This window comes from Balaenoptera borealis, assembly GCF_965194805.1.
Source record: "Balaenoptera borealis genome assembly, chromosome: 2".
NCBI lineage: Eukaryota > Metazoa > Chordata > Mammalia > Artiodactyla > Balaenopteridae > Balaenoptera > Balaenoptera borealis.
The window spans coordinates 37,973,004-37,988,149 of NC_138867.1; the positions used below are offsets into that span (position 1 = coordinate 37,973,004).

The following is a 15,146-nucleotide window of genomic DNA, read 5'->3' on the forward strand; positions in this document are numbered from 1 at the left end:
TATATGCTAGCAAATCACAATAGAAGTTCTCTTTGATATAAATTGTATGGTTCAATCATCTCCTTTATCCTGTGTCCCTTTTTAAAGATCAGACTGAAGTTTTGGTTTTCAGTAACCACAGGGCTGACTTTGATCAGAAAGCTTGCAACTTACCAAAACATAAACCAGAGGTCAAGTCTATCTTTCTTCCAGGAATATGCACACTTGTATTCAGACAGTTTAGCAGGTCAGGGTAAGGGGGAAGACAGTTGAATAATAGGGGCTTTCCTCCAGCCTCTACCCAGGGATTCTCTTAAGATACTATCATCAGAAAAGAAAGCACTGCTCAAAGTTGCACTGGTGGCAAATTACTGATATTTCAGTTCAAATGATGTTCCTTCCTGAAATTGCCTCTTGGAGATGAGGAATTTAAACCTATGCCACTCTCATGTAGATAATTGGAAATTCCGGCCCCTGATTGCTGGAGTACCTCACTCCTTCCAGCTCCATCTTGGAAGGCAGCCCCCCTCCTTCCCCTGGAGGCTTAGATAGCCAGCCCGCCACTCACCTTCCGAGGGGCGAAGAGCCACCCAGGCAGCCAAGGCCACGAGAGCGAGTCCTGTCCGCTGCATTCCTGCCTGCCCCAGCAGCTCGACAGCACCGCAGGTGAGGCTGTTAAGATCAGGAAATGAGGCTAAAAGTGCCCTTGGGTACAGAGAAAGAGCGTGGAGGAAAGCAAGCCAGAAAGCTCCACCCTGGTAGGTGCTAGGGTACCTCTTTCTCATGTTTCTTTCCTTGAAACCAGGCTCTTTCTTAAGACCAGACCTGTATTCAGCCACCTGAGGGATCAGGTGATGTCTGTGGTGATCTGACCTCTGGTGAGATTGTTGTGAGTTTGGAGGTGTGCATCAGAATTTGGGGACCATTAAAAATAGCTACCTACATGAATTCCTCCACAGTTACAAATCAGAATTTTGGAGTAGAGGACCAGTAATTTGAAGTTTAAAAAGCTCCGTAGGTGATTCTGATGGATACCTCTATTGAGAACCATTGCATAAAGGAATCAGTTTTTTAGTAGCTTATTGAAACTGAGTTTCTAGGGACAAAGGTGGCAAGTCATAAAAAACATTATCTGGTGGAAAGATGGGAAAATTCAACCCCATTCTGGTCTTGGTCTGCAGCCAAAGTGTTTCCAGTGAGGCTGTTAGTTTATTTAGGAGAAAGGTAATAAGACAGGTAGAGGGGCTGTGCCTGGTAAAAAAAAGCCCCAGACTTGGTACAAAGAAATATGAAATATCTCGTTAATAATTTTTGTATTGATTATGTGCTGAAATGATAATATTTGGATATATTGAGTTTCATAAGCTATATTATTAAAATTATTCACCTGCGTTTTTACTTTTTTTAATGTGACTACTCAGAAAATTACTTACGTAGCTTACACTACAGTTGCATTGGGCAGCGCTACTTTATAAGGTCAAGAGCTCGAGGTCAGAATTGTCCCCCAGCTGTCAAGTTGTGGTACTTAAGCAAGCTCTAATTTCACTGTCAAGAACTGGAGTTATAATAAAATAGGACATGGGAGCTTTGTGGGCACCGGGCTAGGCCAAGAATGGGAAGACCTAGTCATGCAGAGCAGCGATTCCAGACTCTGCCGCTAACCAAAGGTCTTAAGACTCTTGCCGAAGATCTCGGAAATAGAGCACATAGAGCCTGCAGAGGTGACTGTCAAGGCCCATGAAGCTATATGCGCCCACCACAACTGCGCAGCCTCTGGACCTAGCAGAGGACCAAGCGCTCTGAAGGTGAGTCAGGGAAGCTGCACAAAAGTTATGTTCTGAAACAGCCACAGTTAAGAAATTATTTTGATTTACAGAAACAACACAGGTGCATAAACATTCAGTCACCAGCCTGCCACTGTGCCTGAAGTTCCTGCCCTAAGAGGCCTTCCTGAGGATGGCTTCTGTGCAGTAGAAAAAAGCCTCTGTTCAGATGAAATGAAGGATGACTATTGGGTAATAGGAGTGGTTTTAATCCAACAGGAAGGCTGGGCTCAGTTCTGATGAACCTGGGATTAGACAGACCCTGTGTACTTTTTCGAGAACTCTTATTTGCTTCTCTATTTAACAGGAAAGCTTCCCTTTCACTGTGTGCCTGTCTCCTCTGCTAGGAAATGTCACCATGGGCCTTCCAGGAAAAAGACCTAGGGACAGAATCCAGACTTGGAGAGCACAGGGGCCCCTCCTTGAGTCGTCACCGGTTATTAGTACTTTCCCTCTCCTTCCTGGGGGTCACTGCTGAGATGGTGGCTTGGGTAGTGGTAACCTGAAGGCAGTTGGTGTGGTTCATGGAACCAAAAGCATTAAAGCTTGCACTTGTGAAATTACCACCTTTAGAATGGCAGCCTTGGGGCAAGGCATTAAGTCAGCCTGGTGTTAAAAAGCAAACCTGACATCCACCAGCAGATCAGTTTGACTGGGGTGAGGGCAAAATTGGGATGGGACTTTGCCTGGAGAGAACATGGTACAAGCTGTAATTATGGGGTGTGTATGTCTGTGTGTGACAGGGTGTTCACTAGGCAGATGTGGACCAGAATTAACTGGGAAGGAGCTTCAAGAGTGGTATCAGAACAACTGTGATTATTTAAATATTGTTATCTGGGCTCAGGGCTTCTACAAAACCAAATGAGGAGGAGCCTGGGAAACGTATGCCTTTAGGACCTAGGGGAAAGATAGTTGGAGGGGAGAGCAATAGAATGAAACAGTTTGAGTACAGTCTAAAACTGTGTGGTTTTCTGTTTTCCATTGTCCTTGGCAAAGAATACCAGACTGCAAACCTAAAAGAAAAAATTTATATATACACATTCACACACACACACACACACATACACACGTACATATATTTTACTTTACCCGGAAAAACCAAATCGTTTTCACTTTAAAGAGAAGTAAAGTGTGAACCTCTGACTGTCATAAAAATACTTGATGCCATCCAGGCCCTAGGTAAAATGGCCAGTTTGGGTTAGGGGGATGAAGAAGATTTCTAAACAGTAGATTTCACAAAATAAAATTAATTTCCCTTGAAGATTTGTCTTGAAATAAGTATATAGATTGATATTTTGAAAATCATGTCAACTTTTATTTTTATTTTATTTTTTATTGTTATTTTTTGGCCACGTCACACGGCATGCGGGATCTTAGTTCCCCGACCAGGGATCGAACCCCTGTCCCCTGCAGTGGAAGCGTGGAGTTCTAACCACTGGACTGGCAGAGAAGTCCCCATGTCAACTTTTAAATGTCCTAGAAGAATTTACAATTTAATGGGCTCCTCCATTAATCTTTTGCTGATGAGAATAATCACCTTTTAACCTCTGTGATATGAAGGGCCAAACAGGGGTCTCTGTTTCAAAACTGAGCTTCAAATACTTTATGGTAGGCTCTGAGTTACCATTTTTGAATATAGTATGTTGTTCTCTTCTGATTATAAAATTATATTGGGTCCACTGTAAAAAAATTGGAATATGTAAAAAAATATAAAGAAGGAAAATGTTTAAATATCCAGAAATAAAGTTTCTTAACCTTTGGTGCATATTCCTCCAGTCTTATTTCTGTGCATATTCATTCATTGAATAAACCTTTATTAGGGATCTACTCTTATCTATGCCAGATGTTGTGTTAACCAACGGTGAGCAAAGAGGCCATAGCCCCTACTGCAGGGAGGACGGACAATTCAGCAAGCTGTAATAGTACAGTCCGCTAAGTGCCAAGACAGGGAAGAGCAGTGCTTAGGACACTCGTAGCAGGGGCATTTCACCCAGTCTTTTAAACTGATGCCTGGTTTAGTATCTCGTAACACAGGAGTATTGTACTTTATTGAACCCACCTCTTAATACTGAACTTTTAAATTGTGGATTTCTTTTCATTATTATAAATAATTCTGCAGTGAATCACATATAATGCAAACCTGTATGCTCATTCTTTACAATAAATCTTGAAAAGCAGAACTGCAAAGTTAAAGGGCATAGTTACTTGAAAGGCTTTTGATATATATTCAGGCTGGTCAGCTGAAATATTTACCCACATTTTTTATCTTTAACACTCTGCAGTTCTCTAGCGTCCTACAATGATGACTCTAATTATATAAAGCAAATCCCATGCTTTAAAATGGCTCTGGAGAGCACATGGCAGGGCCCTTCCAACCTCTGAAGATCTATTTGCCAAGTCAGGTTTAAAGACTCGCTTGTGCGGGGCCCTCAGTGTACCTTGTGTGAATAGAAAACACTGTCCCTCGCTGGGTGGACACAGCCTCAGGACCCACAGCTTGACAAGCAGAAGGTGCTGACAGAAACAAAAGGCCCCTTTTCTCTATTAAAAAAGTGGGATGAGGAGGTGCCCCTTCCTCTGGGAAGATGCAACCAGTACGTAAGACTCGGCAAGTGAAGCCCAGCCTACATTTTTGCCCCCACTCCTTCCTCAACAAGTAGCCTTCTGCAGTGCACAAACCGTGCAACTGTCCACAGCAGCCCTGGTCTTCCTGTGTCTTCTCTGATCTTGTTGCCCTTGTCTGGACCATCTTCCAAACCGTTCCCATGCCATCTAGAAAATTCCTACTCCCTCTTTAAGGCCTAGCTCCAGTGTCACTCTGATTCTCCCTGCCCTCCTTTGCTTCCTCACCCACAGCCTTCCAGGCTGCTCCTTGAGAGCAGCAAACTCCTCTAGTTAGCTTTACCTGCCCCAAGTGGGGCCCAGGCCAGACACACAGAAGGTGCTTCACTCACATTTGTGAAAGAATGCCTCCTCTTATATTTTCATAAACTTTTGTTCTGAATGAAAAAAAAAAAGCGCATGCTCTTTGTAAAATATTTATATGAATATAAAATATAATAATATATATCAGAATACTGTATATTATAGGAAAATTAAAAATAATTTATAGCCAAATAGCCAGTCAAATGTGAACTCTTTTAACATTTGGATGTTTATCTTTTTGATTTTTTATCTGTAAGTATAGTTTATTCTTACAAAAATAGAGTCATATAACACTTCCTGTTTTGTGACTTTTTAAAAAAATTGAAGTGTAGTTGATTTAGAATATTATAGTAGTTTCAGGTATACAGTATATTGATTCAGCATTTTTACAGATTACTCTCCATTAAAAGTTAGTACTAGATAATGGCTATAATTCCCTGTGCTATGCAATATACCCTTGTTGCTTATCTATTTTATACATAGTAGTTTGTATCTATTAATCCCACACCCCGATTTTGCCCCTCCCCCCTCTGTTTTGTGACTTTATATTAATCAGGAATAGCTCTCCATAGCCAAACCTATGCATTTGTATTGTTTTTTTTATCTTGGAAGGGTTTAATAGTATTCAATCACATGGTTTTGCCATAGTTTATTTACTAGATTCTACTCAGTTGCTGGATATTTAGGTAGTTTGGTTTTTTCCTTTTCTGGTATTTATTACTATTACGGAAATGCTATGATAATCAGTTCTATACACTTTGTTCAGTCATCTCAAAATTTTCTTAAATAAATTCTTAGGAATGGAACTTCTCAAAGGGTATGCCTATTTAAGTCGCTTTTTAATGTATATTGCCAACTTATCTCACACTGTTGTATATATGTGTGTGCCTCTGCCCTCCAATAGAGTGGGGCTCAGTGAGGACAGGGCCTGTATCTTACTCATCATTATACCCCCAGTGCCTCACTCAGTGCTCAGCAAATACTAGAGGCTTAGGGTTGAATGAACAAGAAATTGGATTATTCGAACAAGCCTTCACTATATGGGCAAAATCTTGCCAATGTGGTCACAGATGTCCATGGTTGGTACTTGTGGCCTCTTCTGAATGTCTATAGTCTAATTGGTAATAATATTTCAAATGTTCATTTCTCAGAAGGAGTTGTTTTCTATACCACACAGAAAACAAAAAAATTATGCATTGAGTTTTCCTTAAAGCATGGAGGACGGTTAGTTATAAAAATATATATCACCAGGGAATTTGTAGGCTTGAAACAAGGGTCAAGGGTGAGTGATTGAGTGAGTGAGAGAGTGAGTATGTGATATTTCAGAAATTTGTATTCTTTAGAAACGGGTTAGAACATCTTTCAGCTGAGATGGCTTTTAGGAGAGCCATGCTAGGTCTCTTTCAGTGCCACAGTTTCTGATATATACTCTTAACTAAATGTTTGATGGGGCTGGGTATCAGGTAGGCCAAAGTAAACAGAGCAAAGAATGCAGGACTAAGTGGAAACAGTATAACCTGAGAGCCTCAGTAGGGAATTTCCCTCTCACTGGATTTCTTATTCCTGGTTAACACTGTAGTTTCTGTTCCAGACTTAAATTTATAACTTTTCTTTTTTAGCATTCATGCTTTCCACATATATAAATCATCCAGATTCAGTCCAGTATCATCAGTTTTTTATGATGGTGAGGTACAGAAATATAGTGACTTGCCTAAGATCAGTCAATAAATTGGGAATCAAAGCAGAATAGTACCTCAAGCTAATAAAAACAAAAAGAATCTCCTCAGGAAAATCTGAAAAAGAAGAGCTGTGAGTAATGACTAGTCTTTCTGGATGTTAAAATATATTGTAAATCTACTATCATTAAAAGAGTTACGGTAGACACAAGACACCAGTGCATAAATCCAGAAAATATAATGTGTGAATTTACTATATAGTAAAGTTAGCATTTTACATCAGGAAAAACTGGATTATTCAATGAATTGTTTGAAACAACTGGTTAACCATGGGAAAAAAAAGTTGAAGCTTTGAATTCCGGATGTATTACATATTTAATGTAAATAAAACATAAAGGTATCCAAAGGAAATATGAACTTAAAAAAATAGAGCAGGAAACAACTTTTTAAGCATAAAACAAGACTCAGAAGTCATAAGGAAAAGAATGAAAAATTTGACTGTACAGAAAAGTGAAATTCTGTCATGGAAAAATAAAACTCTATAAAAGACAAATGGCATAAAGTTGCATGTGGAGGGGGGTGACATTGGTAAGACAACAGACAAAGGGCTATTGTATAAAGAGATCTTGTATATCAATAAGGAAGAGGCCAGTGACTTAATGGAAAATTTTGCTATGGATATGAACATGTAGTTCACAAAAATAAGGCTTATAAACATTATTCAACATTATTCAACATTCAAAACTATGTAAACAAATAAAAAGAAAACAAAGTGAGATACATTTTTCACCTATGAGAGTGGCAAAGGTCAAAGTGTGTTAGCAAGTATCTATTTATCACAAGTGGTTAGAAGGAGTGTGATTTGGTGCAGTCTTAGGACATTAGTTTGGCAATACCTATCAATTTAAAATGAAGACGTAAGAGTTTGACTATTGGAGTTTATACTACAGACACATGTATGCAAAGATGTAAGCATAAGAATCTCATTGTAGCATTTTTTAATAGCAAACTATTAAAGACAACCTGCATACCTATCAGTAGGGTGCTAGAAAAATAAATCATGGCACACAACACAATGGACTTTACTGTAGCAGTAAAGATAAGGTGTTGTAAGAAAAGATCTCTGGTCTGTAAGTGAAAGGAAAAAAGAAAGTGGAAAGCAGTGGAAAAATAGTCTTTCTTCTCCACTTTGGCAAACTAATGCCCAACCCCATCACACATTTATTTACAGAGTGTAAATCATGAAACCACCTAAGCACTTAAGAGGACCTATTCTGTCTCCCCTAAAAGCCATTTCAGCTGGAAGATGTTCTATATTGTTTCTAAAGAATACAGATTTCTGAGATAACACACTCACTCACTGCCCTTGGCCCATGTTTCAAGATATATATCCATATTTTATATATATATATGCACTATATATATATCCCTGTGTTTGTGTGTATGAAGGAAATACAGATGCATGTAAATGTTTTCATACGCAGAGAAAATTTCTGGAATGATGAGGCACAGGTTTTTTCTAGTGGTTGCCTCTGAGGAGGGTGAATGTCTAGGGTGGTAGAAAAATCTACTTTTCATTGTATATACTTTTTTATGGTTTGAATTTTTACTAATTATATTTGTTTTTATTGCTGAATAACATTAGCACAAACTTAGTGACTTAAAACAACATCTGTTTATTTATTGGCTCACAGTTTCCACGGGTCAGGAGTCAAGTATGATTTCTTACCTGGATCCTCTGCTCAGCGTCTCACAAGCTGCAGTCAAAGTGTCAGCCAGGGTTGCAGTTTCTCCTGAGGCTGGGGGTCCTTTCCAAGTTCCTGTGGTAGTTAGCTTTCATTTCCTCACAGTTGTTGAACTCCTGGTGGCTGGCTTCTTCCAGGCCAGCAAGAGAGTCTGACCTCTAGATTCTCTTTTAAAGAGCTCTTTTTAAAGAGCTTACCTGATTAGGTGAGGTCCACCCAGGATAATCTCCCTTTTTGATTCACTTCAAGTCAGTTTTAGGGACTTTAATTACATCTGTTGACTAGAAGCAAGTGACAGGATTCCATGAAGCAGGAGTCACTGGGGTTTTAGAATTCTGCCAAGATTACCAACTATAAAACACACCAAGATTACCAACTATAAAACCACCATCACCACCACAACAATATCCAATCCTTATGTAGAGCTTATTTCGTAGTGGGCACAGTTCCAAACACTTTGCACATATTAAGTCACCTAATGATGAGCGCCATCCTATGAAGTAGGAACTATTATTACCTTCATTTTATAGATAAGGAAACAGGCATGAGGTTAAGTGATTTACCCAAGGTTGAAAGCTAGTAAGTATTGGAGCTAGCATTGGAACCCAGGCATTCTATGTTCAGAGTTCTGTGTTCCTTACTACACTATGTATACATTTTTCAAACACAGTGGTAAAAAAATTGTTTTGACTGAGGCTGCGTAACAAATATGCCAACACTGTGGCTTAAACAACCACAACATTGGGGACTTCCCTGGTGGACCAGTGGTCAGGACTCCACGCTTCCACTGCAGGGGGCACAGGTTCGATCCCTGGTCGGGAAACTAAGATCTCCTGCATGCCACGTGGGGTGGAAAAAAAAAAATCAGCGTTTATTTTGCTCATGAATCTGCACTTGTGGCAGTGGATGACTCACATCTGCTCCACTCAGCATCACCTGGAGTAATTTGAAGGCTGGGAGCCTGAATCAGCTGGAGGGCTCACTCCCATGTCTGGCAGTTCATGCTGGCTGTCAGCTGGGGACCTCGGTTGGTCTCTGCATGGGCCTCTCCATGTGACTAGTTTGTCTTCCTCACAGCCTGGTGGCTGGCTTCCAAGGCAAGTATCCCATGAGCGAGAGAGTGAGCCAGGTGGAAGTTATATGGCCTTCTGTGACTTGTCTTGGAAACTTATGCAGGTTCATTTCTATTGCATTCGATTAGCTGGGGCAGTCACAAAATTCTACACAGGTTGAAAGGAAGGAGAAATAGACTTTACCTCGATGGAAAGTGGCAAGGTTCTGGAAAAGCATGAGAACCTGAAATATTGCTGTGAACTGCCTCTAAAAGGGTGATTAATGTATTCCTCTATCTCAGAGCTAGCTTGTACCCAAACCACCCCAATAATTCAGCAATTCTTTAAAAGCATCAAAAAAAAGGCCCCCAATCTTAAATAATAAAACATCAAAGTAATGTCTATCTTTCTTTTTCCTGTGTTTGTACTCCTAGGTCACCTTTCCCCTTGCATTTCCCTTAGGGTGGAGAACAAATGAAATTTTAACCTCCCACCAGGTCTTTGCTGCTGGCTTTGAACCTGGATAATTATATTTTCCTTTTTTTGGCTGACATTTCAGGAAAGAGTCCTGAGTTAAGACTGTCAAGGACATGTCAGCGCTTATCTTCTAAGAAAATAGGGAAGGGTGAAATAGATATAACCATTCAGTCATTCATTCAACAAAAATGTACAGGCATACCTTGGAGACACTGTGGGTTCTGTTCCAGACTCCACAATAGAGCAAATACAACAATAAGGTGAGTCAAGCGAATTCTTTGGTTTCCCGGTGCATATAAAAGTTATGTTTAAACTATACTGTAGTCTATTAAGTGTGCAATAGCATTATGTCTAAAAAAAACAATGTACATACCTTAATTTTAAAATACTTTATTGCTAAAAAATGCTAACCATCATCGGAGCATTCAGGGAGTCATAGTAACAACAAAGATCACTGATCACAGCCCACCATAACATATAATAATGATGAAAAAGTTTGAAATATTGCGAGAATTACCAAAGTGTGACATAGAGACACATAGAGTGAGCAAATGCTGGTGGGAAAATGGCACTAATGGACGTGCTCAACGCAGGGTTGCCACAAATCTTCAATCTGTGAAAAATGCAGTACACATCTGCAAAGTGCAGTAAAGGGAGGTGTGCCTGTATTGAGTCCCCACCTTGTGTTGAGCACAGCTCTAGGGAAAGAGTAAGAGGTGCAGACAGTGTCTTTGCCCTCAAGGAATCCTTGCTAGTGGAGGGAGAGTGCAAGAAAATCAAAAATTTCAATGTTAATTCCTGTGATAGGTTCTGTCCTATTCTGTTCCTCAGGGTGAGCCCTAGGTCACTCTGAAGTGGGGAAAATCAAAACAACCACGCTTACAGGTCTTCGGTGAATCTTTGTCTTGTCTGGGATTGATGCTTCCTAGAACCCAAGTCCTCAAAAAGAAGGCTGCTATTGCATTGGTAATGTAGTTCCCAAACTGTGTGCTGAGGCCCACCCAGGTGCTGAAACGAACTCTTAGAGGTGCTGTGGGATATTCTAAATTATTGAGAGACATACAAGGACAACTGTCGGACGCCACACAGCTACCACTATTAAGTCATTTGGATCCAACCAAATAACAGGCACTATTTGGTATTTCTTTTGGCCTAGTGGTATGCTGAAAAAAAATTACTGAGACATTAAGAACATCAACTGTAAACCAAGAAAGTTTGGGAACCTCCAGTACCTCATCTGTCAACTTTCCTGATACTTCCTGATATTTTTCTCCACAGTGAACACGTTGTTTGAGCCATTCCTTCTCAGGGGCAAGGCTTATCACCTGGGCCTCCTTCAGGGACTTCTCCCTGGGCCTTCAGAGGGCATCCTCATTTCCCACCTCAGTGCCCCGTTTCCCTCCCAGCAGCCTTCTCCCCTCAGCGCTCTGCCGTTTCACGGTCCTCTAAACAGGCGCTGGCACCTCCCTGTGGAAATAATCACGTCTCTGTCCTCACCAGTGCCTTGAGACTTGCAGATTCTGCAGCCCTGTCCTTTCCTCCTCTGCCCAGTTACTGCTGCCCAGCAAAGGTGAGTGTGGGGGAGAAGTTGTGCAGGGTTAGGATTGGTTCAACACCCCAAGATTAATTCCCATGCGAAGCCCTGGTGAGATGAGAAAGTCCTAACCCTTTCATTAACATATCTCTGAACTGGTTTCTTGTTAATTAATACCCTGGGGCTGCTATACCAAGATAGCATTCCCCTTGCCAAGCATCCTGCATTGGTAACAAAGGGTGCACATCCAGATCTGTTCTAATTACAAGACTTCTCCTCTGGACTTTGTCGTAGTGGTGGTGAGGGGGAGTAGCTGAATAAGGGTAGGACAAGAAAAGCATTTAGCCTGCATCATACTGTGATAACCACAAAACAGAGGGATGCAGAACACTTGACTGAAGTGGAGCCCTAGCTCAACCTTGGAGGCTGAATTGAGAGGATTTAAATGATTTACTGACAGGACACACTTGTGGTGAGTCTCAAAGGGAGAGTAAGAGCTACCCTGACGCCTAAGTGGGGAAGGAAATGGCTTCCTTCCAGCATGTGCACAAAGGTGTTGCGGAGCACGGTTCGTTCCAGGCACCGCAGAGTCCAGGGCTCCATGTAAAGGGGCCAGACCTGAACCAAACAGCTGCAATCAGCGGGAGAGGGACCACATCCCTGGTTTGCTTAAGGTAGGGGTGATTTTGCTTACATAGTATTTCTAGTGCTTTATTCTTAGATTATGAGTAGCCAGATTCAGAGGCAAGTGGCACCGAGAACATAGGCTTCTTATTGCTGTTATGCCTCTAACCTCCAAAGTTCTTCATGGGAAGGCCGCATGATTACGTGACAGCAGTTAAAACGCAGGAGCTCTTGGATTGAGTCCCCAATTAGAGTCTCCAGGAAAAAAGGCAAACCTGATCATGCCAACCTCAGGCTTAAACCTTTCAATGCTTCCACATTGCCCTCAGCATAAATTCCCAACTCCTTAACAAGTAAACAAGGTTTTCCAGGCCCTAGTCATGGTTAGCTGACTGCCATCAACCCTCACCACTCTCCCACTTCAAACAAACACCCTGCTCCAGCAATGCTGAATTACCTACAATCTGCAGTCTCTCCAGGCTTTTGTAAACACTGTTCCCGCTGCCTGTGGGGATCTTTCCACCCACCTCCCATCACCTCACTCTCACCTTCACTGGAGCTCTCCTGCTTTTCTTTTAGTTTCAGGGAACCCCCCATTCTTCCCTAGTGGGACCTCAGAGGCCCTGCACTTGCTTATTGCAGCACTTACACGCTGTACTGAAATGTGCTGTCTCTTGTATGTCCCCACTACTAGCCTAGCTGTTCTTTTTTTTTTTTTTCTAGCTGTTCTTTTAATATAGAGATTGTCATTTTCACCATTAGAACATTAGTTTTTAATTGAAAGCCTGCAACACAGCAGGAATACATTAAACATTTGTTTCAGAGCTGACTGAACCGGTGTTATGTGAGGGTAGGTATTGTGTTCATTTTCACCCAAAGGAATGCTGAGTGTTTTACGGGCTAAGAATTTTATGAATTTAAATCTTTTTTTTCCCCCCACGGAGAATAGAGAAAGGGTATGTATGAAGATTCAGTAGTTCCACATGGAAAAAATAAAGAGAAATAACAACCAAAGGTGTTACTAGCAGGGGAGAAAAGGACATTATTATCCCAAGGTTAAACTTAACTCTGACAAGTTGAAGGTCATTTCCCCAGAAACTGAGGATCCCCATTACTAGGACAAGGAGACGAAGGTTATAGAAAGAGCAGGAAGGGAGTCTTGGAAAGCACCTGGCTTATTCCTGATAGGCTTAAAAAAAGACGAATGACTTGTTCAACGACACCAGGGCTAGAATCAAAGAGTAAGCAGAATAATGGCCCCAAAGATCTCTACATCCTAATCCCCGGAACCCGTGAATGTTACCTTACACAGCAAAAGAGGCTTTGCAAATGTGATTAAGAACCTTGAGATGAGGAGTTTATCCTATATTATTCAGATGGACCCAATCTAATCACATGGGCCCTTAGAGCGGAGAATCTTCCCCATCTGTGGTCAGAGGGAGACGTAACTATGGATGGAGGAACAGAGAGATGCAATGTGAAAAGGAAGCTGACCTGCCATTGCCGGCTTTGAAGGTGGAATAAGGGTACCACGAGCCAAGGAGCGCAGGTGGCAAATAGAAGCTGAAAGAGGCAAGGAAGCTGATCCTCCCCTAGAGCCTCCAGATGGAAGGCATCCCTGCTGATGTCTTGATTTTAGCCCAGTGAGACCTGTGTGGGATTTCTGACATACACAACAGTAAGATAATACCTTTGTTTCAAACCACTGAGTTACAGTAATTTGTTACAGCATCAAGAGAAGAGTAATGTAGGCTACACACATCATAAGCAGGCCAAATAGGCAGGCTTCCCATCTCTTGTCCATAATTTCTTCTCACTCTTCTGTAGTATTCTTACCCTTTAGAGATCTTGGGGTTATCTAATCCCTTCTCACTTGGGTTGATATGTCGAGGTGGGAGCAGAGGGCTTGCGGAGTGATTTGCTCTGGGTCTCACACCCTAGAAATGGCAGAGCCCTTTCCAGAAAGATTGGCCTGGGGCTCGTGCAACCCTTTGTGAGTCCAGATTGACCAAAGGCAGCCTTGTGCCAATCAGTTTAGAATCTAGAGAAACGACACAGTCTTTGCTGGCCATGGAACAGGCCTAACACTGAGAGACTATTGTTATTGACTCTGGGCAAACAGCCACGGAGCTTCAGGAAGAGGGAAGTATGGTATTTACACATGGCTTTGGGCCTCTGCCGCATACATTGTGGTTCTGATAGGATCTCTTATGAATGCTTTAAAAAGCTCCAATTACTCCCTGCGATTGCGTGAAGTAGCTCAGGGTAGCAAGGTATGACCACTGTCATTTAGATATGCCACCCCTGTATGCGGTGTGTTATGTAACCACTATACCACATTTTTACACTTTATTTAACATCACCCAGATATTTATGGAAAATTTTCTCTGACTTCCACTTTATGTGCGTGGTATCAATATTGCTAATCTGAGAACCTGGACAGTGCTTAAATTAAGTCAAATGAATATTGAATGAGTAAGGATGTGTGAATTCAGATGGGTGCTTTCTTTGCGAGCTCACACAGATATTTGAGGAATATCAGAGTGTTAGAGCCCTAATCTGCCATTCCCCTCCCGTTCAGGCAATCATGGGGCCGATGGAATTGGAAGGCTGCCCAAACCTTGAAGCAGCGGTAATTAGTGCTGCTGGGTATATAAGTCAAATAACTCCTTGCAAGGTCAGTCAAAAGGGTAATATGCTTCAGAAACCCTTTGATTATTATCATGATCCCTGGGAAGTAAAGAAATGCCAAGGGACGCATGTGGCAATGCTTTGGATTTATGCAAAGTGCAAAGTAACTGTGGAGATTGATTATTAACAAGAGTTTCTCAGATCAGTGGAATGCTGTGAGCTTCCCGGCTTGTGGCTGGATCTAACATGGGCAGATATTCTGAGGCTCGGCTTGTCTAGTACAATATTTGGGAAAAAATTGTTTGGCAGCGAGCAAAGTATTATTAAGTACCCAGTCGAAGTTAGATAGTATGAATTGTAGTAGGCCAAGTCAGCATGGATCCATAACAACTTTAAAGACATGTGATCTAAAGGAGAACTGGGGAAAGCAGGCTATGGATTGTTCCGGGTTGGCTAATTGGATAGTACACAAGGAAGTCTGGGGTACTAGGGTGTTGACATAGTAACTTACGCACTGCATATGTGGAGCCAGGACAGAATTAAATGTACCCAGCAGCGGGCTGGTGGACCTGCCGGCAAAGGAAGGTTAAGAAAAATTAAACATATCAGTAAGGCAAAGAGTTGGCTCAATGAAGAGAAGCGAGGGGAGAAGAATGAAGTTAAACAGGATGGGTCTAGAG

At 41.6% G+C, this 15,146-nt stretch overlaps 1 protein-coding gene across 4 annotated transcripts in view; it reads right to left on the reverse strand.

Annotated features, from left to right (window-relative positions):
- The window catches only part of CCL28 (C-C motif chemokine ligand 28), a 34,198-nt gene extending 26,459 nt beyond the window's left edge, over positions 1-7,739 (reverse strand). For 3 of the 4 annotated variants that reach the window (XR_014241863.1, XR_014241864.1, XM_082382542.1), the window contains exon 1: positions 548-7,736. Coding sequence is in view for 2 of the 4 variants with exons in the window: in XM_082382542.1 (XP_082238668.1) it covers positions 548-764 (217 nt within the window). In the remaining 2 variants the exon portion in view is untranslated. Of the gene's footprint in view, positions 1-547 lie in introns of all 4 variants that reach the window. The other variant, XM_082382543.1, reaches the window with a different exon arrangement.
- Positions 7,740-15,146: the final 7,407 nt, after the last annotated feature.